This window comes from Odontesthes bonariensis, chromosome 12 (assembly GCF_027942865.1).
Source record: "Odontesthes bonariensis isolate fOdoBon6 chromosome 12, fOdoBon6.hap1, whole genome shotgun sequence".
Taxonomy (NCBI): Eukaryota; Metazoa; Chordata; class Actinopteri; order Atheriniformes; family Atherinopsidae; genus Odontesthes; species Odontesthes bonariensis.
Genome location: NC_134517.1, coordinates 7000693 through 7027608, shown reverse-complemented (window position 1 = coordinate 7027608; position 26916 = coordinate 7000693). Strand labels below are relative to the sequence as shown.

General features: G+C 42.2%; 1 protein-coding gene across 8 annotated transcripts in view; it reads right to left on the bottom strand.

Moving 5' to 3' along the window:
* tns1b (tensin 1b) overlaps positions 1–26916 on the bottom strand; it is a 238290-nt gene that overhangs the window by 73582 nt on the left and 137792 nt on the right. For 7 of the 8 annotated variants that reach the window (XM_075479009.1, XM_075479008.1, XM_075479013.1 and 4 more), the window contains one exon: positions 7707–7748. In XM_075479009.1, coding sequence (XP_075335124.1) covers positions 7707–7748 — 42 coding nt within the window. Of the gene's footprint in view, positions 1–4267; positions 4430–7706; positions 7749–26916 lie in introns of those variants that run through there. The other variant, XM_075479016.1, reaches the window with a different exon arrangement.

Below are 26916 nucleotides of genomic sequence, written 5' to 3'. Positions count from 1 at the left end.
TGCGGGGCGCCTGTGGCATGGTGTCCTGCCGAGAGATCGCGGCTCCGGTCCTCCCGAGCGGGTCGTCGGGCTGGGTCCTGGTGGGCCTGGGGTGCCGCTGGAGGCGGCCGTCATCCAGACGGAACTCATGGAGGACCGGCGCCGCGATCTCTCGGCAGGACACCATGCCACAGGCGCCCCGCAGCTGAAACGGAGCCGCGGCCCAGCTGCGGAGCGCCTGCAGCCGGCGTCCCGCCGAGAGATCACGGCACCGATCCTCCCGTGGCGGCCGCTTCCAGCGGTGTTTCGGGCTCGCCGGGACCCAGTTTGGTGGCCTGCTCGGGAGGATCGGTGATCTCTCGGCGGGACGCCGGCTGCAGGTGCCGGTCCTCCCGAGCGGGTCGTCGGGCTGGGTCCTGGTGGGCCTGGGGTGCCGCTCGAGGCGGCCGTCATCCAGACGCAACTCCTGGAGAAGGCGATGAAATTATCCGAGCTGAATGCACCACCGGATGATGTCACTGACCCAGACACGACGGCGTGTGCGTTTCAGACGAATCTCGGACTGCCACAGCAGGTACAAGGACGCGATCAGCCATGGATAGCCCCTTGAGCTATTCACTCGTTTTTTACTCGCGCGAAAGAGGCGTTTGAGGCGATGGAATTTAATTTACACCTGCGGCAACGATCGCGCGATGAAGGCGGTGCGAATATTCGCATCGCGTTTGGTGTGAACGCACCGTCACACCAGACGCGGTCGGGCGACGCGATTACATACAAAGTCAATGCAAAGACGCGATTAGACGCGGATTCGAGCCGGCGGCGCGATGAGGCGCGATGAGGAGCGGTGAGGCGGTGCGGTGGCCGCCGCGCGAGTGAAAATATGCAATTCGCGCAAGTTCAAAAAATCCAACTTTGGCGAAATATTCGCGCCAGACAGCCTATCAGCGTTGAGATTCTGGACGACAGCTGGAGACAGATGGGCAGGCGCTCCGCAGCTGAAATGGAGTCGTGTCTGTGACATGCGGATGGGACTGCAGATGGAAATTAGCTTCTAAGCTACAATCTGGTGCAGGTCATCTCTTTACTTTGTAATTAATGTACTTTGCACATGGTCCCTGACTAAATAAAATAAAAAAATTAAATCACCGCCTTCTCCAGGAGTTCCGTCTGGATGACGGCCGCCTCCAGCGGCACCCCAGGCTCACCAGGACCCAGCACGACGACCCGCTCGGGAGGACCGGCGCCGCGATCTCTCGGCAGGACACCAACCACAGGCGCCCCGCAGCTGAAACGGAGCCGCGGCCCAGCTGCGGAGCGCCTGCAGCCGGCGTCCCGCCGAGAGATCACGGCACCGATCCTCCCGAGCAGGCCACCAAACTGGGTCCCGGCGAGCCCGAAACACCGCTGGAAGCGGCCGCCACGGGATTACAGAGAAGTGACCAAGGTCTCAGTGAATCGATACATGGAGATTTAAAAGATTGATAAAGCCATTTATGACATTTACCTCATTTGTGATCATCTTTCCTCAGCCTTGCAGAAAAACTCACATACAATCTGATGAGATCCTGGACAAACCCCCGTTTATGTTACCACCTTTCTTGCGGGCCACAACAGAAATGGGTGGTCATCTACTGTCACAAGATGGTAAATTATCTGCAGTTATATAGCGCCTTTTTAGCCTTGTCTAGGTGGTCTTACATGCATTTCACTTTTGCCCATTCACACATAGTACACTCATGCACAAGTTCTTGTCATATATATTACACAGTATGCAGTGCGTTTCTCCACAATCACACACCAATAAACATATTGGGTGCAATATGAAGTTCAGTGTCTTGCCCATGGACACTTGACATGTGGATGCAGTGTGGATTGAACTGCCAACCTTCCATTTGGAAGACTCTACTAGCTCAGCTAGCCACCCACAAGAAAGAAGATGGTCAAGGTTGATGCCTGTCAAAAGTCTTAAAAGTATTAGATTTTTTTACTTCAGTAAAATTATCAATACAGTCATGTAAAAATACATCATTACAAGCAGAAGTTCTCCTGGAAAATTCCAACTAAAGTGCACAGGAGTTAACAAAAATGTAATTATAATGTTAAAGTACATGTATTAGCTGATTGATACAATATTATATATCCCATCATCAGATTATCAATACTGAAAAATCAGTGTGGAAGCAGGATGTTGCTGTTGTAATTAAAATTAATCATGTGATAAGTTTAGAGGAAAAATTCCTAATTTGGTAAACCTGTTAACAAATCAGACATCTTAAAGCTGCAGTCTGCAAGATTTGTTGTTGTCATATGTAAAGTCCTACTTTTTGGCATTTTAAGAGTTTACATGATCTATCAGAACGCTTGAAGTTGAAAACGGTGACCTCCGTAGTCGCAAAATGCAAGAAATGCTTATTTTTTAACCGAAAAATAAAAAGTTATTCAACTTCCTGTCCCGCCCCTTCAAAACACATGAGAACTCGTGCACGTAGACGTGCACGCCAGATGCGCGTACACGACTGCTCATTCATCAACTCACCTGTCATTTGCGATCATGGAAGACACAGTAAGTAGACTAGCCCGTAATGAAGTTCAATAGTCCAGATAAATAAGCGTGGGGACGAGCCTACCTTGTATCGCGCGTGCACAATCGGTGATTGACAGGCAGCAGAGCCCAGCTCGTAAACCTGATTGGTTACCTTTTACCGGTCCGGTCTGCAATTTTGTAAACAAACCTGCTGGCTTTGGAGGGACCTAGCGGGACATATAGGGGACCTAGAGAACTCTTTTTTTTTTGTATTGGGGTATTTAATGTACTATTTCAGAATCCCCGGACAGTTCCAGGCATTATGCTTGAAAAAGAGTTGCAGACTGCAGCTTTAAATGTGGACTTCAGTTATACAGTCTTTTGTGACATGTCATAATAAAAAGGTTTGAAACTGCTTGTTTCATTTTTGCCAATGTGTTTCTCGTTTGGGATCTGAATCTTATAATTAACGAGTGACTCGAGATGTAAAATAAACATAATGTAGTAGATAGTAAAAGATTTTCCCTTGAAATGGGAATTATTAAGTGAAGTACAAGTGCCTTAAAATTCTAGTTAATTGCAGTACTTAGAATAGAATAGAAAAATGCTTTATTCATTATTTATTATTTACTTGAGTAAATAGATTAAAAACAGCATTCTTTCAGCTTGATGATTGTTTGCAGAAGATCTCTAAGGGATTCTTAAGATGTTCCAAGATCTCACAGATCCCGTTTTAGTTTGCAAACTCCTGGGGAAATGTTCGGACAGACTTGCATTGGCCACTTACACAAACATACCGGGCGATGCAGCATCTTGCCAGAACAAGACATTTATATTCTGAGACATTCCGCGCTCCATTTTTTTCCTCTTTTTTTTTTCTTGGCTTCATCCTTTACTCCAGTGTTCACATGAGGCTGCTGTGTCACTGAGGTGACACAAAACAAATCCCCCCTTTTCTGTCCGCACTTTGTCCTAATGGTTTCAGCATGTTTTGAGCGGCTATGAAGTGCAGCAAGTCGCCAGAGGAGGACAGAGATGAATGAGCCAGAAACGACCCAAAAGAGAGGGTTCAGAGACAGACATGAAGAGGGTTATGAGTCCGGGCTGAATGGCGTTGTGGGATTTTTTTTTGTGCACCAATGACAAAAAAAGCACAAACTCGTCCTAAATGACCACTCTGAGGTGATCCAAACATCCTGCTGGTTTTGAGTGGCAAGAGCAATACCTGTAAATGTACGCCTCCCAACATGGTGCCACAGCATGCGGACTAAGGAGTCTTAATTAAAGGCAGCAATTAAGTTCTGAGGAGCTGTCATTTCTTTTTTGATGCACCAATTCATAGATTCCTTGTGTTCGGAATGGTTTTCCAGCAAAGCCCAATTACAAACATCCATCAAATCTGCATTACGGTGGAGCATGTAGATGGAGGAGGAGGAGGAGAAGGAGAAGGAGGAGGGACCTGGAGTGGGGGGTCCTGTTGGCTCTGTTTCAAGATGAAAACCATCTGGGAAGGTTGACTTTACAAGCAGGCCATACAAATTAACCATCTGAGAAAGAGCGAGGCAGCAAAGGAGGGAGGAAGGGAAGGCAAAAGACATTGGGGGCTGGTAAAAGTCTGCGAGCAAGACCAGAGAAACTTTTATGTTACACAGGAGAGAAAAAAAAAAGAAAAAAAAACAGCGCCAAAGGCACAGAAGGGAAAGGAGAAGCAACAGGAGATGAATTTCATTAAATCTATCCATCCAGCCACCCACTGCATCCTACCTTCCTGAAAAGGTAGCCCGTACTCCATCGCCAAGCCCCCCTCAGAGAGGAGAGCCGCCTTCGTAAAGACCCTCCTCGGTTCATCTCTGGAAAGCTCCTCCTGACTCTCACCGCTTTGTACGAGGCAGTGAAGTTTTCTCTGTGAAACCTCTCCCTTTACTCTGACAGCGGAGGAGTAGAAGAAGTGAAAAAAAAAAAAAAACAGGGCTATATTTTGGGCAGAGGGCCGCTGCAGTTCAGACCAAGCTCCTCCACTGCGTTCCTCTTCTTGTCCCTCTGTCCACCCTGTGTTCTCCCTTCCCTCCCTTGCCTTCTTTCCCTCTCTGCCTGTGTGTTGGCCACCCTCCCCCTCCCTCTCACTCTGCCTACATCATGTTATCTCTCCCCCGATATACAACTCCCCCCCCATGTCTTTTTGTCATCTGTGTATGGATCTGAATAACAACCACAAACCCGTTCCGTCACTTAAGACAAACATGTGGGAGCTGATTAACGTTCTTACACAAATCAGCTGATTTGAGCCATTTCACTCATATGTTGCTGTGTATCTGACCACTCAGTTGACAGTTGTGTTTGAAAGATTTCCTCTCAATTTCAAAACTTTCTATTATAACTGAAAGAAGCTTAAAATTTAGGTCTGGGCTACATTTCTCATCACAACAAAAAAAGAAAAAACAGAAGCAGACCGAAGCAGACCGAAGCAGTGAAGTGAGAGAGGCTCATGTAGTCATAAGACAAATCTTTTTGATGCTCTGAGGCGATGAGGCGCAGCCGAACATCCGCCTGACATCACAGTGGAACCACAAAGAAAATGCGCATCATCCGAACGGCAGCAGCTGCATTCACACTCCTACACACACGCACTAATGCATGTACAGTCCGATTAATGCAAACAGTACAGACATGTGATCCTAAAGTGCTGGTTAAATCATACAATCACAGTGAGGCTGCGTTTTAGGCTCTGGTCTGTTGTGAGGGTACAAATGATAACAACCCAGCGTAAGAAACTGTACTGGAAGAAAACTGAGGGATTACACAGAAAATGCCAATAAAAGCAGCCACACACACACACACACACACACACACACACACAAAAAGACATACTGGTGTATTTTTGGTTCTTGTGGGGAAAGTGGGCACTTGGCTTTGGCTAGTAACTCTAAATTGGTTACTTGATCCTTCCTTTCTCAGACAAAATCAACTCACAGGAAGTTGTCACAGACAAACAGTGCCCAGAGAGGCCAAAGCAAACACGCACAACCCAGTTTCTGTGTGTGTTACCATAACTTGCACACAGGGAGTCATTACTCTGAGGTTTTAGTTTGATTTGACAGAATTAGTTTAAATATGTTATTACCCAAAGCTACTTGGGGAGTCAGGGATGAAACTAATAGGACTGAAAGAGACACAACAGGGTTTAAAACAGCTACAAAGGCACAGCAGAGACCTCTTATCCTTTAGTTCAACATTATATACGCTGTACGCAGATTTGACTGCATCTTCCATCAAAATGTGAGCGTGTGTTAGAAGTTAAGCTGGGGCATGCAGGCCAGTGACACATTCACCACACACACTCTTGCCATAACTACTATGCTCTTCTAGTCTGGCTGACGAGTCCACATCTCGATGAGATGGTGGTCTGGGAACTAGGTGTGCATTTTTTTGTATTTGAGGCATGGTTTACGAATGCCTAGAGCCGTTTATTGGGCGCTACGAATGTCTATCAAATGGCGTCTGGTTCTTATGTAGAGCGACAGAAATTCGACAAGGAAGAAGAAGACGCGTTGCTCTTTTTTAAAAGTAAACTTGCGTTCTAAGCTACTTAAAACACTTTCTAAGGCTGCATCGAACGGTAACGTTGTGTCCGCTGCCATGTTGGATTAACACTCTACAAGCTTCGGTGTCGGGCATAGACGTCGTCATTGTATTGCTGCAACAGTTCAGTAACATGATCAGGTATAGAAAAGTACCCTGGAGAGGAAGAGTTTCTCAAAAGTAAAGATGGCAGAGATTAAGCAATCTGCCAAAAAAATACTAAATTTGAAATAATTCCAGAAAGAGTTTCACAACAAAAGATAGGCTTTGAATATTCAATAATCTGCAGTACATTATATCATCAAAAGATGCTGAGAATCTGGATACATCTTTGTGTGTAAGAGACACGCCAATAATCCGTATTGGATTTCTGATCTGCAGGCCCTATGGTGGCACTGCAAAAAAACAGACATGATTCTGTCATGGAAATCACTTCCAGAAATCACTGTGAACACAGGCTACTCCGTAAACAAAAGCAGGTTAAGGCTCTATCATTTCCAGAAGAAACTATATGTCAGCATGATCAAGAAGGTTAAAAAGCTTAAAATGGATTAAGGCAAATAGGAAAACTGCTCTGTGGTCAGAAGAATTGAAAGTAAATCAGAGACACTGTGTTGTCTGGTCTTAAGAGAAGAGGAACCATCTGACTTGTTATCAGTACTCAGTACTCTCTGACGGTATGGGGGTACATTAAGCCTCGTTTCCACTATGCAGTACGGGTCGGTTCAGAATGGTTCGCTTATTTCAGTGTTTCCATTACAACGAAAGCGTACCGGTCCCATGGAACCCGTTACCATTTTTGTAACCCTTCTGCTTTGGGTACCGAGCACACAGGACCGGTTCCAGGCTCTGCTCTCCGTTCTTGGTGAGGAGGCTGTGCAGCGGGAGCTCGATGGTGCTGTGCGTAACGAAAAAGTTTTCCAGCTGACTGTCGCAAAAATGGCAGAGAGTGGTTTCAACCGGACCGCGAGCCAGTGTCGCATTAAGCTGAAGAAGCTTGGAGGTGGTTCGAAATTATGGATGTTATTTGCTGTTATCTGCTATTTACGCTTTGGCATGCACTCCGCCCACCCCTGAGGGTCCCCTTTGTACAGTGGGAACGCAAGCTGACCCCAAAGCAACCCGACCCGACCCGTACCGTACTGTTCTGAATCGACCCGTACCGGACTATAGTGGAAACGAGGCTTTAGTGTCTATGGAACTGGCAACTTGAAAATGTTGAAAAATACATGCAGTATTTAGAGCTCCCATCCAGATGTCCTCTTTTTCAGGTAAGGATCTACTACAACTGCATAACTTGGCAGTAGAAGAGTTCAGGTGCTGGACTGGCCTGCCTGCAGTCCTGACCTTTCACCAAAACATTTTGTGCATCATGGAATGCAAAACACAAAAAAGAAGACCAAGAACTACTGAGCACCTAGAATCCTATATCAGACAAGAATGGGACGATATTCCTTTCCTAAAGGTCTCCTAAAGGTTGTACTAACTTTCTAACCTCGAACACATCTCATCTGTCAGCCAGTGTCACAGAAACAGTCACAGGCTCCTTAACAGCGGTAATCTAAGCAAATTACTTTAGAAAAAACAGTGTGTAAAGTAAATGATTAAGGCAGTTTAAACTTACCATGGTGTCTACATGTTTGAGAGGCAGGTCAGTGCTCGGTGCCTGTTGAGAAACAACAAAGATGGACATCAGTCATCAGTACCTGTCAATGCATATAATTTCTCAAAAAACTCCCCACCATATTTCATTATGTTATATCGTGTCATATCATCCTATCCCAGGTCTTGTTAAAGCCACTCTCAATGCCATTCTTTGTCCTAATGTGGCTCAGAGTTAACAAGGACTCCACCATCTATAACCGCTCAGTGCAAATATTTATTGAAAGTGACAGGTCTGCTTCCATTAACTAAGACAAGAGCATTGTCCATGGGCCTCTCTTTTTTCACTGCCATAAACAGCTATGGACAGAGTGCAAGTCAGGCACAGATGGGAATGTGGTGGGATATAAAGAAAGTAGAAGAGACAAAAGGAAGGTAATGAACAACAAGGGGGCAGGTGGATATTCAGGGTAGGTCAAGGAGAAAATAACGGGGGAAAAAGACGGACAGATGGACAAGCAGTTTGGGTTGTAGAACGAAGAGATGAATGTAAAGAAAACTTTTATTATAGGCAGCAGAGGAAAAGATTATGAGAGCAAGCTTTAAGTTTGTAAAGACTTGTCTGACATTGAATGCAGATTTTATCTATCATTTGAAACATAAAGGGATTAATATCTATACTGTTATAGGCATAGATGAAAGCAAAAGACTTGTGATGCTTTCATCGATCCATCCTTTCTAACAGACCAAGCAGAGAGTCAGTGACTTTAACATTTAGTGATTATCACAAGACAATATGAGTTTCTGTTGATCTTCATGGTGCAGAGATGTAAAATATCTTGTGAAATAACCTTGGCATCGGCCAAAATGTGCTCTGGGAACTGAGCTCAAACAAGAGAATAAACTGATGACCAGTTATATTTTTATGATCATCTGTCTTTCGGTCTTACCACTCTTTTTATTTTCACAACAAATAAAACGTGAGGCTATGTCTGACATAGTCACCGAACTCCTGGCATATGCTCCAACTACTGCAATGTTCTCCTAGAAGGTTTCTCTGCGAAACAACAGTGAAACCCCATCACATTGTTCAGAATAACGCAACGCATCTGGAGTTCAATAACCCAAAAAGGGAACATGTCACTCTACTACTCATGGAACTCCACTGGCTACCCATGGCTTGCACACAGATGGATTTTGGGGTCATTCTCCTTCTTATGCTTAACCCCTCTGTCCCTCTGAGTAACACAGTAAAAGGTCTTAATTTTTTATCAAATATATCTTATTCGAAATCATGGAAAGCTGTTTGAAAGTGGTGTAATTAATTTGGATCTTATCAGAGTCATTTATATTAAATTCAGAAATATAACAAGACCCAAGTGTCAGTTGATATTTTGGAAAGCTGAAGTACACCCATACATTCCAGTACATACAGTGCACAGTGAAAATGAGTACACCCCTGTTGAAAAGTAACATTTTGAACAATATTTTAATACACACACAAGTTATTCCCAAAACGTGCATAGAGTAAGTTTAATACAACATCTGTTCAGCTTACAACAGAAAAGAAAGGTCAATAATATAACTTAAATGACATATTTGTCCATTTTTGTGAAATGATGCTGGTGCAAAAGTGAGTACACCCCTATGTTAAACTCCCTGAGAATGGGCCGTGTTGGCCCGAAATGTCATGAAATGAAAAGGCATTAAAAGGGAGGTCATCGTTGTGCGTTTCATCCTTGCCTTACATTGAAATTTTACATTTTGAGTCTGCACCAGGCTAAAAGAGACGTGTGTGAGATTTGACTGAAATCCTATGGAGAGTATCACGATCTGCTTCAGTAGTCACAGTACATGTTGACAAGCATGTTTCTTTTGGTGAAATTCAGCTTCCTACTGTTGATGGCATCCATACAGCCCCAAACCATGTCACTCCCACTACTATGCTTGACTTTAAGCATGGGGCACTTTTCTTTGTACAAATCACTTTTTACCACCACACAGGCTTGACACCATCGAAAGCAAATTTGTTCATCTTGGTGTCATCAGATCACAGGACATGGTTCCAGCAATCCATATCCTTAGTTTGTTTGTCTCTGATGAGACAATGATAAACAAATTTGCTTTCGATGGTGTCAAGCATGTGTGGTGGTAAAAAGTGATTTGTACAAAGAAAAGTGCCCCATGCTTAAAGTCAAGCATAGTAGTGGGAGTGACATGGTTTGGGGCTGTATGGATGCCATCAACAGTAGGAAGCTGAATTTCACCAAAAGAAACATGCTTGTCAACATGTACTGTGACTACTGAAGCAGATCGTGATACTCTCCATAGGATTTCAGTCAAATCTCACACACGTCTCTTTTAGCCTGGTGCAGACTCAAAATGTAAAATTTCAATGTAAGGCAAGGATGAAACGCACAACGATGACCTCCCTTTTAATGCCTTTTCATTTCATGACATTTCGGGCCAACACGGCCCATTCTCAGGGAGTTTAACATAGGGGTGTACTCACTTTTGCACCAGCATAATTTCACAAAAATGGACAAATATGTCATTTAAGTTATATTATTGACCTTTCTTTTCTGTTGTAAGCTGAACAGATGTTGTATTAAACTTACTCTATGCACGTTTTGGGAATAACTTGTGTGTGTATTAAAATATTGTTCAAAATGTTACTTTTCAACAGGGGTGTACTCATTTTCACTGTGCACTGTATGTGTGCATTTCACTCTCTGGGTTAAGTTTAGCTTTTTGTCCACTTGTAAGTTGATATTATGAACAATTCATGATGACATCATCTCAGATGACATACCCCTAACAGTGGGCACTTGCAGTAGTGATTCTGTGACCCCAACTATTACAACCTAATCCTTTAAACAGCCGAACAACAGAATGGCCATAAGTTACAATGTTGAAATATAAAAAGATTTAGAGAGCACTGCCTAATAGCAGAGTCAAGCTTGGTAGTGAGTCCCACACAGAGACCTGCTCTACAACACCCCTGTCTGCTTCTGTAAGCTTCACTGGAGTATAAACGGTAAAGGCAAAGGGTAAATTATAGTTTGTCTGTACAGGCCTCAGAACAGAGACTCCAAACGCCCAGATTCAACCACCAACCAGGGAGAGTGCAAGAGATCTCACAACTATCCAAAGTCTACTCCAACTGAGCTTCACCACTGACAAAGCTGCAGGACTGAAGGAGAAAAAAAAAACTACCTGCCATCCATCCAAAGTTGCATCTAGGAATGAGGAAACAGCAAACTGGTGTTTGAGGCTCTAAATACAGACTGTGGATTTGCTCCAGGGCCAAAGTTTGCGGCCGCAGGCATGTTCACACAAATAGAGTCTATTGTGTGTAAACCCAGAAAAACACACCAAAACACAACCAGTTCTCACAATGAGACATTACAACGTGTGTTTCCGCTTTGCACAATTGCAGCCAGATGGCCGGCTGTGTGTCCATGCATGTGTTGTCACTGAGGCTTACAACATATACAGAGAGCCGTGAGAGCCTGGGAAGATATGAAGGTCAAAAAGAAAAAATCTTTGCAATGACTCTTACCCCTCTTCAAAGCAGGGTTTTTCAAGGAAAACTACAATATGACATAATTACTGCCATTATCAGTTTTCTTGTTTGTTTGTTTGTTTTTTCATATATAAGCAGCCCTTTGGGACAATGCAAAACCAGTTTTGCTTTACATTTCTGAACCGTACATTTAAAATACTTCAATTACCAAATTTTCTAAAATCAAAGAGCATCGCGATGAAAGTAAAATTCACAGTTCATAGGTCAGGAAGAGTGCCGTGTTCAAATAGAAAATGGTGGCACAAGCTGTTTACTATGTTTTTGGTGTCTCAGCAGTCAGCTGAGGAAATCTGATAACCAAAACTGGATTACAGTCAAAGGGAGTCACAATGAACTCTATACCACATAAACAAACTACAAGCAAGCACTCACACTCACACTGAGTGTGAATGTGGATGGTCAATGCCCTATGGTCAACAGGTGATGTCTCCAGAATGCGATGTTCCTCCGTGTGAAGCCATACAGTGTCACAACCCTACTGGACAAATTGGACAAAGCTAATAAATCTATGATGTAGTCACAGCGCCAAATTGTTGCTCAAATAGAAGTTTCAAAATGTGTGGGTTTAGTCCTGAGAGAGGACAAAGTCAATGGAAATTTATTCAATTTTTTTTTATTGAACTTTTGATATGATAATCACATGCTTGGCTTTGGTCTTTCGGTTTCCTCTTTTTATGAAGACCAAAGCGCAAGTAAGAGATTAAACCGATTTACTTAAAATCACATTATGACATGTAGATTAATATTTCAGGTTTTAGCACCTCTTAACAATAGAATTATGAGACCATGTGAAACAGCAAAGCACACTATAATCCTATGAGAAACTAATATGAACTGTTCGATAGACAATCACATTTGTAATTTTGTCCAACATCATGGAGCCTGGTCCCTGAGATACTAATTCTTCTCAACAAGTGAGCATCTCAGTATCCCCCCACTGCATGATAGATGAAATACTGTAACTGTGGACCAACAGAAAAATCTGCCACATGACCACAGAGCGGTCTGCAACCGACTTTCAAATCATAATCATAATCACAGGTAATTACCACAGATACAAAAGCAAAAAAGAAAGAAAGTCACAGATCTGAGACCAAGAGCGCTGCTGAAAACACAAACTCTACAAATACAATCAATATAAACTGTTTTACAAAAGTAAAATATGTGCTTATTTTCTCCAACAATAACTATATCAATTCAAAAACCATCTTCCTTTGTGGATAGTCAGGTTTGTTGGCTCTCTGGCACCCCCAGAGCTTAGAGCCATGCCATCCTGTTCAACCAAGTCAGCTGAGCATCATGTTGGAATTGTTCTCATGTGAGAAGCTAAATATAGGCTGTTGATATCCCGATGTTGTAGCAAAGGAGTAGTAGTCACAGTAACAGACAAACACGTTTTTTTCTGCTATGGAGAAAAACAAGTTCAGTGTTTCCTGTTTCTCAGAGTGAATGTATCTTGTAGGCTTGTTGATCTATACTATTGATAAAGATTATTTTCAACGGCAGCATTCTGTCAGCTCTGACTGATCAAATTTTCTACTTGTAACTGTTTTCTGCTCAACACACCGTGCGTGGTTGATCATATATTTATTCATGATTACTTACATAAATAACATTTTTGCATAATCTTTATCAGTTTAAATAATGTTGAACAAAGTAACTGCTGAGCTTTTGTTTGCATTTGCTGCTCTGAGGTCGAGCAAGCTTCAAGACTCAACTTATCAAATTAGTTTTACATCAACACAGTCAGTGAGTACAGGCAGTCAGGGACGGACAGGGTTCCAACCATTTATCTAGGAGATATAGTGAGTACAAAGACATTGATAAGAAGAACGGGACAGAGAAATAACACAGTAGAAAAAAGCGTAGTCAATCTTCATATTTACAGTAGTTAATTTTGGAAAAAAAAAAAACTGTTTTTGGTCAAATTTGCTTTGCTGATGTCCATCCTGACACATGTCTTCTCTGGTATTTTGATGGGAAACTGCAATGTCTCCAAGTAAACTGAACCTATTTCTGATTTTCATGCAATCACAGTAATAAAAAGGTGAATAAATCTTCACCACAAGCGCAAAACACTCCAACAGCTTCCAAGAGTCTCATTTTATGAGTTTCCCCGCCCAGCAAGACGGTCAGGACGGTGCTCTGCAGATCAAAAGCAAAAATCCTCAGCAGCTGCATTGATGACTGCTTATGCTCATGATATGTCTAACCACATTGTGGATATGCCAACAAAAACTTTTTTTTTTTAGAGGAGGGAGACATTAAATCATTAAGACCAGAAAGAAACGCGCTGTAAAATCAAAGTAAGTGTTTAAATATTTGTGGGTCTTTCATGGATCAGGCTGGTTTGTCCAGCACATCCCACAGATGTTTGATTGGACTGAAATCTTGAGAATTTATGACCAAATCACCAAACTAAACTTGTTTTTGAATTCCTCAAACCATTCTTGAACCATTTTTGCAGTGCGACAGGGTACATCATCCTGCTGAAACAGACACATATCACCAGGAAATATAGTTTCCATAATGGGATGCACTTGGCAAGCAACAATGTTTATGATTCTTCCCATCCACAAGAAGGATGCCAAGGAAACGCATGGACATAGTCTATCGCATTATGTAAATCAAGATGTGATGCGTCAGGCAGGCCATTGCTCTGTTATCCAGTTTTAATGGTTAAAGGGATAGTTCACCTCTTTTGACATGAAGCTGTATGACATCCCATACTAGCAATATTATTTATGAATATTTTCTTACCTCCCGCTGCGTCCTGTGAGCCGAGTTCCGGCCTCGTTTTGGTGTTGACAAAGGTACTCCGGCTAGTTGGCTTGGGCCACAAAAATAAAGCGTTTTGCTTCTCAAAACAATATGCGTTCAAAAGAGTAATACATTTGCATCACAAAATCGTTGTGCAGGAAAAAGTCAGACCTGACAATCGCTTGGCGCTATTTTCTTTCTACCTTCGTATCACTACGGGCTGTGTAGACCGTGCAGACCGAAGTGCAGACCGAGCAGCCCCCTGCTTCCGAGCAGTAAACACCATAAAAGGCACGGCTATCGGCAGGTGGCAATCACGGAGTGATACAAGGGAGAGAAAATAGCGTCGAGCGATTGTGAGGTCTGACTTTTTCCTGCACAACAATTTTGTGATGCAAATGTATTACTCTTTTGAACGCATATTGTTTTGAGAAAGCTTTATTTTTAAAACCCCAGCCAACTAACCGGACAATCTTTGTCAACGCCAAAACGAGGCTGGAACACGGCTCACAGTACGCAGCAGGGGGTAAGAAAATGTTCATAAATAATATTGCTAGTATGGGATGTCATACAGCTTCATGTCAAAAAAAGCGAACTATCCCTTTAAAGGTCCATTGTAGATGCGTTCAGGCGGTGAACACAGGCCAGTATTGGCACTCCTATGTGAACTACCTGAGCGGCATCGGTTGAGATAACCCGGCCATCTTTGTCATCACAATTTGTTTCTATTCAAAATTGCACAAAGACATACACACATCATTCTGCTTCAAACACGTCAGCTTCAAAGATAGAATGTTTACCTGCTGCCTAATATACTGCCAAAGCCAAATGCCACTGTAATGAGATAATAAATGTTATTCACTTGACCTGCAAGTCACATTGCTCTGGCTGGTATACTTACAATGAAAAGCTTTACTGGCAGCCATAAAACTTTTGACTATATTTGTTGAAAACCCACGTGATCACTCATGTTTCTGACCTCTTTTTAAGCAATAGCACCAGTGTTTCCACTTCAAGTAGCACAAAGCGTAATCACAGCCAACAGGAACTGCAGTCAAAGTAGCAAAAATAACTAAAATTTCCCTTGAATGCTATCTCAGGATGCACATCACTAGAAGAATACAATGGAACACTGCTTCACAGAAAAGCTGTAATTAGCTGCTGTTGGCCTGAGTTTAGGAACTGTTAGATTTGTTACTTATGTTTATTTTTCACGCAAAAGCAGAAGGAGGATGACAGACCAGTGATGCAGACACATGCACGTCTCCTGCGAGAACAGAACATCAAGAGTGAAACTCTCACCCCACAGCTCTTTATATTCCCACCACCACTGTGCCATGTGCCTACTTTCACATGAGCACAGTGGCTCCTTTGACAAATCAACCAAATTATAGCCCACTCCTTCAAGGAAAGCAGAGGTAGCTAGCAAGCAGGGAGTTTCCTCTTTTGAGTGGTGGGGATAAACGTAGCCAGCAAGCTAGAGCCTCTTGGGGAAATGACCCAGAGCTAAATATACAGCTGTGCATCTTTAAAGCTTGAGACACAGCCCATTAGGCCCAGCCCAGCTAGCTCAGTGTGGACAGAAGAGTGGTTAAAATTACCACTCTGGGTGTGGGTGTGAGACAAGGAGGAAGAGACTAAAAGACAGTGTGGAGCTGTGACTGTTGAGGTGACTCAGTGTTTACACTTAGTTGGTGAGCTGAGCAATGATAACCTCACAAACTGAAGAAGAATGTTCACCTTTTTGGTTTTAATGTTACTAGTATATGTACATATATAAATATAAATGTCTCAAAAAAGTCCGGAACATTATAAAGGACACCCACCATCCTGGTCACTCTCTGTTTGAACTGTTGCCTTCAGGCAGACGGTAAAGATCAATCAACACAAGGACAAATAGACTCAAACACAACTTTTATTCAACTGCAATAACCACACTCAATGCTGCAAAAAAAAAAAAAATGTGTGATATGGAATCTGAATGTGACAGAAAGTATGCATGTCTGTAGATGTATGTTCATACTGTTTTTATATTTCTATATTTTATATTTTTATGCAGACACAATGAATGATGCACTGACTGGAGACTACTTTTAATTTCATTGCAACTGTGACAATGACCTATTCTATTCTGTTCTATTCTATACACAAACACACACACACACTGTATATATGGACCTCATCCTAACCCCTTCCTCCCCTCTTCCTCTTGAAGGCCTTTGCCATTTTTTCGGACACTTGCTGTCATTGGAAGCTTTGAGAAGCACACACCATCTGCACTGGCTGTAGCTTAGCTATGCTAGTCGGATGTGTGTACTGCATGTTGGACAATTGCCTGCGTAGAGCTCAGCTGCCTTAAATATGCTTGTGCCTCAACTAAGCTGCTGCTAGCCTGGGATAATGAAGAAACTCTTATTTCACTTCAATAAGAACAATACAACAATCCTTACTGGTAAGATGAAAAGTTGAATGCATGATCACAGTCCATGTTACTCTAAATTACCATAAGAGGCCTAATTTTCAGGGAATGAAAACACACCCTAAAGGCACACAAATCTTAAGCCGTTTTGTTTTCTAGTAAGATAGACTTAAACTACTTTTGCAGATCTTTGAGGAGTACAAGATGTTAACATGGGCATATTCCTTTAATCTAAGTTTAAAGAGGAAAACGTAATTAGGCTCTTTATTAAGTTTCACAAATGATCTGTTGTGGGTAGAAGGACTTGCAGACAGGATAATGGCCATTTTCCAGCTGTCATGTTCAACAGTGCCTTCTGGTGGGAAGAAGCACAAACTGCAAGGTTGTATGCTCCAGTAATTTGGACAATGAATGGCTTACCAAACGCCAGAATGACACACCAACTCTAAACTGCAAGAAAAAGCAACAGCTGTTTGTTCGCACAAGAAACGAAATCAGTTCAATCCTCGCACCCCTCATTCCATCAGTAACTCCTACAGAGTTTGCGTTTGTTTACATTCAAATGAAAAGCACAGCTGCGAAACAAGAGCCTTAAATGGGCTACCTGAGGGGTGGTTGCCTAAAAAGGCAATCTTCCTCCACTTGTGCTGCTTTTCTACAAGATTTGTGTTTAAAAGTGCTGACGTTTCACCATATTTACAATGTCAAATGCCAAATGTTAATAAAAGCAGAAAGCAATCATCTTTACATAGTTAAATTTATTCATTTAAAAGATAGTTAAGGTGGTTCAATAGCCTAAGGGTGAAATTGCCTTTAAGAAGGGCGAACCTTATTATATTCTTCAGCTCTATTTCACCACATCTGGTGTCTTTCTCCACTCTTCACTGACTGTAAATATCCAATAAAGGCATAAATGCAAAGTCTTTTCAGAAAGCAACATTTAACATCAAACTGATGCATCTATCATATATCGTACAAAGATATAAATATAAATTCATATAATCCACAGAAATATCACACATGTCAGGGAAGAGTACAACAAACAATACTGAATTACCATGACCTCTAACCGTCAGACATTACTGTACAAATAAACTGCACGTATATTCGTTCAAGAGCACTTCTGAAAACCACTGCAGTGATCAAAGTTTGTTGCTGCACCACCAAATGAAAATTAAGATTGAAGTTAAGATTGCTTTTGGCCAATTTAAATATGATATCAAGCAGAATTGGGAAACCTTTCGCTTTCAAAACTGCAACAATTAGTCTCTTTAATTATGTCTAAAGTGTTAAAAGCAGAGATTGAAAATACCACCAGTTCATCTTGCATTTTTTCATGTGAAAAGCACATATTTGCGATAATGATATGGCAAGAAATAACATGTAATGATCGATATTCAGAGAAATTAAATTAACAATCTTACAAAGGAATTGAGTCGACAACCAATAAAGCATAATCACAACACAACCACACTGAGAGCGAAATAAAGTTGTATTAATATCATTGTTGAGTACTTCTACTCATCAGTCTTATAACACATGAGCAAAAGCAAACACAGACACACAGCTGTTCCCCTCTCATGGTCCGTTCTCCTTCATCTGCAGCTTTCACACAACCACATTCCAGAAATGTAAACACAGTGCAACAGGGGGGGGGGGGCCTGCGCAGACCCATGTGCGTCCAGAGTTAGGGTTGACGTGTGTGCTTATTCGCCATTACCAACCCCTTGAAGCTGAAGGCTCACAGCGTACCAAGGATCCCTTAGGACCAGAGGGGAGGAGGAGTAGTGGGTTCTTGCTGTGGGAAAAACTCTTGAGCGGGTGGTGAACCTAAACCACCTCTGACATGTCAGTGTTTCTCACCCTGCCTGTCCCGCCGATATGGAGCTGGCTGCTCGCTCTCTTATGTAACCAAAAGCCTTTTATAACATGTCTCAATATTTCAACTTTCTATGTGTCCCAGTGTGGTAATAAAATGGAAACAGATTCTATATGCTACAGTAGGTTTTGTGCATTTCTTTGATGTAAAGAACAAAAACTGTTGCACTTAATAAAAGCACTCTCTATTAGAAGGCAATAACACATTTACATATAGGTCAATTTCAGGTGAAAGTCATGTCTATCACTTAAGTACTGAGGGGAGTAGGGAGATGTTTTTATTTGCAGGATTTTATGAGTTTTTTTTTTTTAGTTTTATCAGTCAAGTAAGTTCTACAAAGTTTGTCATGAACCTTTCAAAGGGTTAATAGCAAATTTCTCTATTCCAATGTGCTTGTGAAATAGTTATACCAAAAAGTTTGTATTCACATTACAGTAACACAGCGCCTCATGAACAGAGTTATTGGTGATAAGAAGGGCATGGTTTATTTGGATGATGTGGTTGTGTATTCTAACATTTGGGAAACTCATTTAGACAGAATCTGCAACAGTTCACTTGTTTGGCGGAGGCAGGGCTCACCGCCAATCTCGCAAAATGTACATTTGCCAGAGCAATCGTGACCTGTTGACCAGCTGAGTAGTTCGACAAGGCCAGTGCAATAGTCCAGGCGGTGCATATATCCAATTCTGACCAACAAAAAGATCTTAGAATTTTGCACTTTGTCTGCCTCATTGATTACTATTGGAGTTTTTGCAGGACTTTAGCTACTGTGGCAGAACCTCTCAGTGACCTGCCGGGAAACAAGCAGAAGTTTGTTTGGCCCAAAAATGTTCTTTTGAACATTGAATGAAAACTCCTGTGTGCAGCACCTGTTCTGGTTGCACCAAGTTTGGACCAGCCGCTGAAAACTTCATGCAGATTCCAGAACATGGGTGCAGAGGAGTCCTTTTTCAGGATGACAACATTGGAAAAGAAAAGCCTGGTAGCTTTTTCTCGAAAAAGTTGAACCCATGTCAGTCCAACTTTTTAATTATTGAAAAAGAAGCTTTGGCTCTGATTGCGGAACATTTTGATGTTTATATTGTGGATAGTATCCCTGCAATTATATTCAAGGATCACAACCTTTTTAAACTGTTGCAGTGTCTGAACCAGAGATTAATTTGGTGATGTCTGTTCCTGGAGTCCTGCTGCTTAGTTACCAATTACATGAAGAGGGCTGACAACATGGTGCATCTGTTTCCTCCATGTCATATCCTTGACATAAGAAGTGTGTGCCTGTCTCTTGTTCACCTTTTCCATCTCAGCAGTCGCTTAAGCTTTTAAAGGGCACGCACTGAAATGCTTGGAAATTCAAGGTTTGAAATCCTTGAGTGTTATTGGGGGTGATTAGAAGACATTTCTTCTTTTTTGACTTTTGATTTTTTTTCTTTGACCGCTTCTGGCTGATTCCTGATTGGTCTCCCACACGTCCGGGTTTGTTTCATGCCAAACAACATATGCATCACTATATTGTTCACTCATCCACACACGAATACCCACATACCTGATTATACCGACTGTCACATCTCAAGGCTTATTTCATTAGTTTTGTATTAGGTTATCGTCCTTTGTTTAAATTAATTATTATCAAACTCTCACCATTGTCCCTGATTTTATCTTGGCTTTTGAGCCAGGTCATGACATCAATGTGTATCATTTCTCTTGAGACTGTTATATAGAGAAAGTGACTGGACCTAGTAATTAGTAACTATCGTATCATGTCCAACTGAAGTGGATGCCTTGGAGAAAAAAAATCCTTTGACAGAACCTTTATGGAATATGTATACACTTGAAATTATCAAATCAAATCAAATTTTATCTATAGCACTTTTCATACAAAAAAGCAGCACAAAGTGCTTTACATAATAAAATCAATAATGAAATCAATTCATGCATAAACTCACACACAACATCACATCGACAACCACACTGCACACATACCACCCCCCCTCAACATGAGCAACATCGATATCAACAACAATAAACATCAACATCTGGCTTGATGCTGAAGTAAGGAAACAATATCTTGGGGATCTGTCCACACCGGGGGCCAGCCCACCAATGACCACAGAGGCCGTCACTATGGGCAACCGCCAAGATCAGGGCAGGCCGGCATCCACACCACAGCCAGGGCTGCAGTGCAGGATCCCCAGGCCACCCGGAACCAGGGTGATCCCCACAGCAATGACCCCACAGATCGAGTAGGCATAGTCCGCGGTGTGGAAGATCCCATGAGGAAAAGCACTGGATAAATAAGTATATAATAAGTATATAATAAAATAATTAAAAGATAAATTAATAAAAGTAAACTAAACCAAAACAAACTAAATAAATAAATAAATGAAATAAAATTCAGCTGTAAGCTAAACTAAAAAGGTAGGTCTTGAGCTTCTTTTTAAAAACATCAACAGTCTGAGGTTCTCTGGCAGGCTGTTCCACAGATGAGGTCCATAATAGTGGAACGACGTCTCATGAGTTTTTGTTCAAACTTTAGGAACAACTAAAAGGCCGGTACCAGAGGACCTCAGGGTCCGCGAGGGCTCATAATTTAAAAATCAGATCAGATAAATAAGAAGGCCCAAGATCATTAAGACATTTATAAACAACTAAAAGGACCTTAAAATCAATCCTGAAATGCACAAAGAGCCAATGCAGCAACTTTAAAACGTGTTCCCACCCTCTGGTCCTTGTCAGCACACGTGCAGCTGAATTCTGTAGTAATTGTAGGTAAGAAATACTTTTTGGGGAAGACCAGAGAGCAGGGCATTACGATAATCTATTCTACTAGAAATAAAAGCATGTATCAGCACCGCCGTGCTGGCAAGAGAGAGAAATGGGCGGACTCTGGCAAAATTTTTAAAATGATAAAATCCTGTCTTTGTTACATTTCTAATATGTGGGATAAAATCCAGCTCAGAGTCAAAAAGAACACCCAGATTTTTCACATGTTGAGAAGATTTAAAGTTTTGTAGTTTTGGTAAAATTATCCCTCTCTTGTCTTCAGGAAAAATGATTAAAACTTCAGTCTTGCCCTGATTGCTTATAGTTAGGTCTGTTGAATCTGCTAGTGTGTCTTGTTCTGCCTCCACCTCTGGCACCCTCTATACTTTCATTACCCCCTACCCGAACCAGGGTTTGAATCCCATTCCAGCCTATCTTACCTCTTTTATTTCTCCCCCTACCCGAACCAGGGTTTGCATCCCCACCCCGCTGTGACTGGTGTGCAGTTGGTGAGAGTGAGTTGTATGGCTTTGTTTTTGCTGGTATTTTTAGTGATTATAGGACTGTTTAGGTGAGTTTGTCTGCTGAATCTGCTAGTGTGTCTTGTCCTGCCTCCACCTCTGGCACCTTCTATACTTTCATTACCCCCTACCCGAACCAGGGTTTGAATCCCATTCCCGCTTATCTTACCTCTTTTATTTCTCCCCCTACCCGAACCAGGGTTTGCATCCCCACCCCGCTGTGACTGGTATGCAGTTGGTGAGAGGCTGAGGTAGCTTGTGGCTGTAAAAAGATGGTTGTTGTGGTGTGAGGAGCAGATCTATATAGGGAGTATAGGGAATTACTCACTGAGTCTGGTCCTTTATTTATTTATTTATTTATTTATTTATTTATTTTTTCGTTAGCACAAGTTTCTTGTGTTTACCTTGAATAGGGATGGCTCAGGTAATCCTGAAACATCCCATAGTTAAGCTGCTATAGGCCTAGACTGCTGGGGGGCCTCATCTGTCACACCTTTCCTCACTTTACTCTCTTTATGTATATGTGATATTATTGTGGTCATTGACTCGTGTTTCCCTGTTCCAACAGATATCCTTTGAATGGTGTTACAGTGCCGCCGCCGTATCGTGTTTGTTTAAAAAGTCATTTAATTGGATAAAAACAACTTTTTACATAATTTTACTTAAAAACGGTAAGCTGGATATAGGTCGGTAGTTATCAAGGATCTTGTGATCTAAATTTCTCTTCTTCAGAAGGTGCCTCACCACCGCAGTTTTACAGGCAGAAGGGAAAACACCCGTCCGAAGAGAGCAATTTACAATATTCAAAAGCTCACACTCAAAGAAACCATAAAATGTCTTTAAAAGCGATTTGGGAATGGGATCTAAAAGGCAAGTTGTTGGGTTTAGTTGGGAGAAAACTCGACCAAGTATCTTGGCATCAACCAGGACAAAACTATCCAGTGTTTCCTGGGGTAAAAAACATTGCTTCAGAAATGTTAAAATTAGGGCTGTGACTCGATTAAAATTTTTAATCGCATTAACTACAGGCTTTGAAATTAATTAATCGAAATTAATCACATTTTAATCGCATATACTTTATCCTTTATAAAATTAACATTTTCAACAATATTTCAACAAACACAGAACATATCCCTATTTGAAATCTTAATGTAGCATGCATGAAAACACAGTATATAGAATCTTGAATGTTAAGCTGCGTTGGGCCCCCGTTAGCTTCCACGCTAGCTGCTACATGTTTAGCGTTGAGGTGATATTTGAGGCTTGATCAGCGGCGGCGCCAGTGATTTTTCGTTGGGGTTGCTATGCAGTTGCTGCATGAATGTGAGGGGTTGCTAGTCAAAACAGCACACACACCCCCCGTGCATCAACGCAACAATGTTACTGACCCATTAAGGCTGATTCATACTCGGCGCAACCTCGCTCATACTAGCTGGTCGCAAATGGCGCAAACGGTCACGTGTCCCAAAATTCCGCCACGCCCCACTTCGCAAGCTAGAAAATCCTCGCGCGGCGCAAGGGCGGTCACACAACTTTTTTTCTGACTTCGCGCGCGCTCAACCGGAAACAGCTGACCAAGAAAAAGAAAAAATGAACACTGCAGAGACCGCGGTGACCGAGAGGATGCGCCTCTACAAACATCTGTACGACACGTCTATGAAGTTACACTGGGACAACGTTTGACAAAGTTCGTCTTGTTGCAAAGGACGAACAATCCACCATCTCTTCTGTTTTTGCCGCAGCCGCTTAGCTCTGAGATACATATACAGTTCTACACCCAGAGTAAATTCATTCCGCATCAGATGTGCCAGCCTCTGCTGACGTGACACCACAGGTGGCATTGTGTATGCTTTCTTCGTATGCTTTTCTTCGTATGCTTTTCAGCTTGTTTCCTCAACAGTGACGCTCGCTGGTCTGGAGAGAACTGCAAATGTGACGCATTCTCGGCGCAAACTGCGCTTATGAGCTGAAGGAACTGTGAAGGGGCTGGCGCTTTCGATGACGTCATTAATGGTTCTTGAGCCAGAACAGTTGCGCGTTTGCGCCGAGTATGAATCAGCCTTTACTCCACCGTCTGCATGCAGCCTTGCATAGTGTAATGTAGCCTTGCATACTGTAAACTTGCAAGACAGCCCCAGCCCGTGTACGCAACCACACACGCACACTCAGGCATACCTGTCCATCTCATTCATTCATAGCCCGTTCACTAAGGATAAAATAGCCAATCCACAAAGGCTACTTTGCCCACTGTGTTCCTCAAATAAGTTTTGATCAACTTCATCTTGGAAAAAAAGAGCTGGGAGTGAATGAGCTACAGTGCGGACTTTCTATTTCATCTCATCTGACGCACAACAGTTGTAGGCGACAACTTTCAATAGATAGTTCTACCCGGCGGGCTTCCAACAGTAGCCTCGTAGGCTACAGTGCTAAATCACACAGGCACAACATTACGTTCAAACTTGTTGCTCACACCAGTCTGTCCGCTGCCACAGCGGACACATTGCCTACTCAAGCCAATCTACTTGCATCACATTATGGCAGAGGAAGCACGCTGGCAACCTAACATGAAGTAAAAAGTGTGTCCGTTATTTTCAAAAGATGGTGCTAACTGCACTGACACTAGGCTACTTAGCAAGTAGCTCTAGATAGACTGCACGCACCTAGAGTCGACTAACAAATCAAGTCACAAGAAGACTATTTGATAATAGTGTTTCGGCGAGCATATGAAAAACAACTGAGATTTCCTACCTTATTTGTGTTACTTGAAGAAGGACATTCTCAAAATCGCCATATTCCAGTTAGAATCGCCAAATATCCATTTAGAATTGCAGTTTAGCTATGTTATGAGTGAATGGGTGCTAAAATGAGAGGAAAACTGTAACATATGACTATTCAAAAACGAATTAAACTGAGAATACAATTAAATAGGGTTTCTATTTATCTCATAAATCTGCTTTATGGAAATATTATTTTAGACCTCCGATTTCCCCGGGTAATTTAGAACAGACGTGATTGGCTGACTGTAGAATGACATCACCACAGCTACTGTAGATCTAGGAACAATGTGGATAGCCGTTTCACCAGTAAGCTGTTGTTACCTTTCCATATGTATATTTATCAGCTAAAGAACGAAAAACAGGGATAGGCTACCACGCAGCAACATACGTGATTCTTTACTTCTTAATATTGTTGTCGTTGTTGCACTGCACTTCTGTTCTTTGTGAGCAGTAAACCTGACTCTAGCCCCATTAGCTATGGTAGCTATGGGGTTGCTGAGCACATTCTTGGGGTTGCTATAGCAACCGCAAGCAACCCCTTAGCGCCGCCTCTGGGCTTGATAGGCTGCGGTGATACGCGAATTCCTTGTTGCATAATCTGCACACAACCACGCTCTTGTCGACGCTTCCATCCGTCTGTATTTAAAAAAAAAAAAAAAAAAAAAAAAAATTATAGTGTGCGATTAAAATGCGTTATTTTTTTTAACGCGCTAATATGTGTGTAGTTAATTAATCAAAATTAACGCGTTAAAGTCCCAGCCCTAGTTAAAATCAACATTTTGTTGAGATAAAAGACTGGATCTAATAGCATTGATCTTACTTCCGAAGTGGTCTGCAAAGTCCTCACATGCAGCGTCTGATGCTGGGATGGAGGACTTGTTAAAACCTGTGTTTATTTAAAGATCGAAGGTTTTGAAAAGGAATTTAGGAGGAGATTGGAGTTTGACTGAGTTGTGGCTGTTGTACCGTCAATCTGTAAATGGTTTATTAGAGTGAAGAGTCAGTTTAATGTTCATGGATAAAATATAAGATCCTGTATGATTTGGATGTAAGCCGTCGTGTTTGTAGGTATGGTCAATTGTAAAAGGTTGTAAAATTGTCAACGAATTGTTGGAGTTGCAGTATCCTTTGAGCCAATGTGAAGCTGTTGCAAGCGGCGGAATTTGATGTCCCCAAACCGAGGTGAAGGAAGTGGGCCGGAGATGATGCATTGTTTCTTTAACTGTTTAATGCTGTGGATGAGGGTGATAAAGGCCCAAGCTACACGAAAATGAAACAAGGTTTTTTTTAAACCGAGTACGAAAATTATTGCGACCACACAGGAAAGCTTCTGTAAAAATATCAGGTCCTCATGGCAACGCCACGCTTGCTGAAAACGATGCAGTACACACGCCACACCTCTATGTGCGCTGTAAGCCACCCCCACCGGTTACACCAGAACAATAGAAGAAGCAATGCGCATGCGTGTACGCCCCTACTTCTACCAGCGCGAAGCTCACGTGAAGCTCAAACGACAACAACAACAAGAAGGAAGATGTCCGCGTCTGCAAGAAGAAACGACTCTCTCTTCTGGACCGACGATGAGGTGGAGTTACATTGAATGGATGTTGTATACGTCACTGGCGTTCGTCATGTGGCTGTGACGCAGATGTAAACAAATCCGTTCTGGCTGTAACAATGGCAACGCGAACGGCGGCGTTCCTAGATCTTCCCACTCTGGAACCCATTCTCCAAAAATATCGTTTTAGGGTACCCAGAACGCCGGCTCCATATGGCCGCGACAGCCAAACGATAAGCAAAAATATCGGTTATTATGAAAAACGTTTCCATGTAACCAGGCCCAAAGTCTTGCTTAAGGGTCTCTGATTGCTGCAGCTTGAGATTGTTTTTGCCTGGGTGAACTACTATTGTGGAAAGAGAAGATGCTGTGAAAGCTCATGGGCGGAGTTGGTGATGTCACTGATGAACGCACCTGGGTAACACAGTCTCTAGAGTGCGACCAATTTGGTCGCACGTGCAACCTATTTTCTCAATGGTGCAACTAAAAAAAATCTGAGGTCGCACAGGTGCAACCACCCGTTCGAGGAAAAAATTAAAAAAAGTCTACGACTAAGAAAGTCTAATGCTGAAGTGAAAGAGGCAATAAATACATTAAGAAATAATAAGTCGCCAGGCAGTGATGGATACCCAGCAGAGTGGTATAAGACGTTTAGAGAGGAGCTCACACCAATACTTACAGCTTCATTCAATTGGACACTTAATAACAATAAAATTCCTCCATCTTGGAGAGAAGCCATTATATCGGTCATACCAAAACCAGGAAAAGATAAAGAGCACTGTGGTAATTATAGACCAATCTCACTATTAAATGTAGACTACAAGATATACACATCCATAATTGCTAATAGATTAAATAACTTTATAACAGATCTGATAGAGGAAGACCAAACAGGATTCATGAGAGGACGTCAAACACATGATAATATCAGAAGAGTACTACACATAGTAGATCAGGCGCAACAGAAAAAGC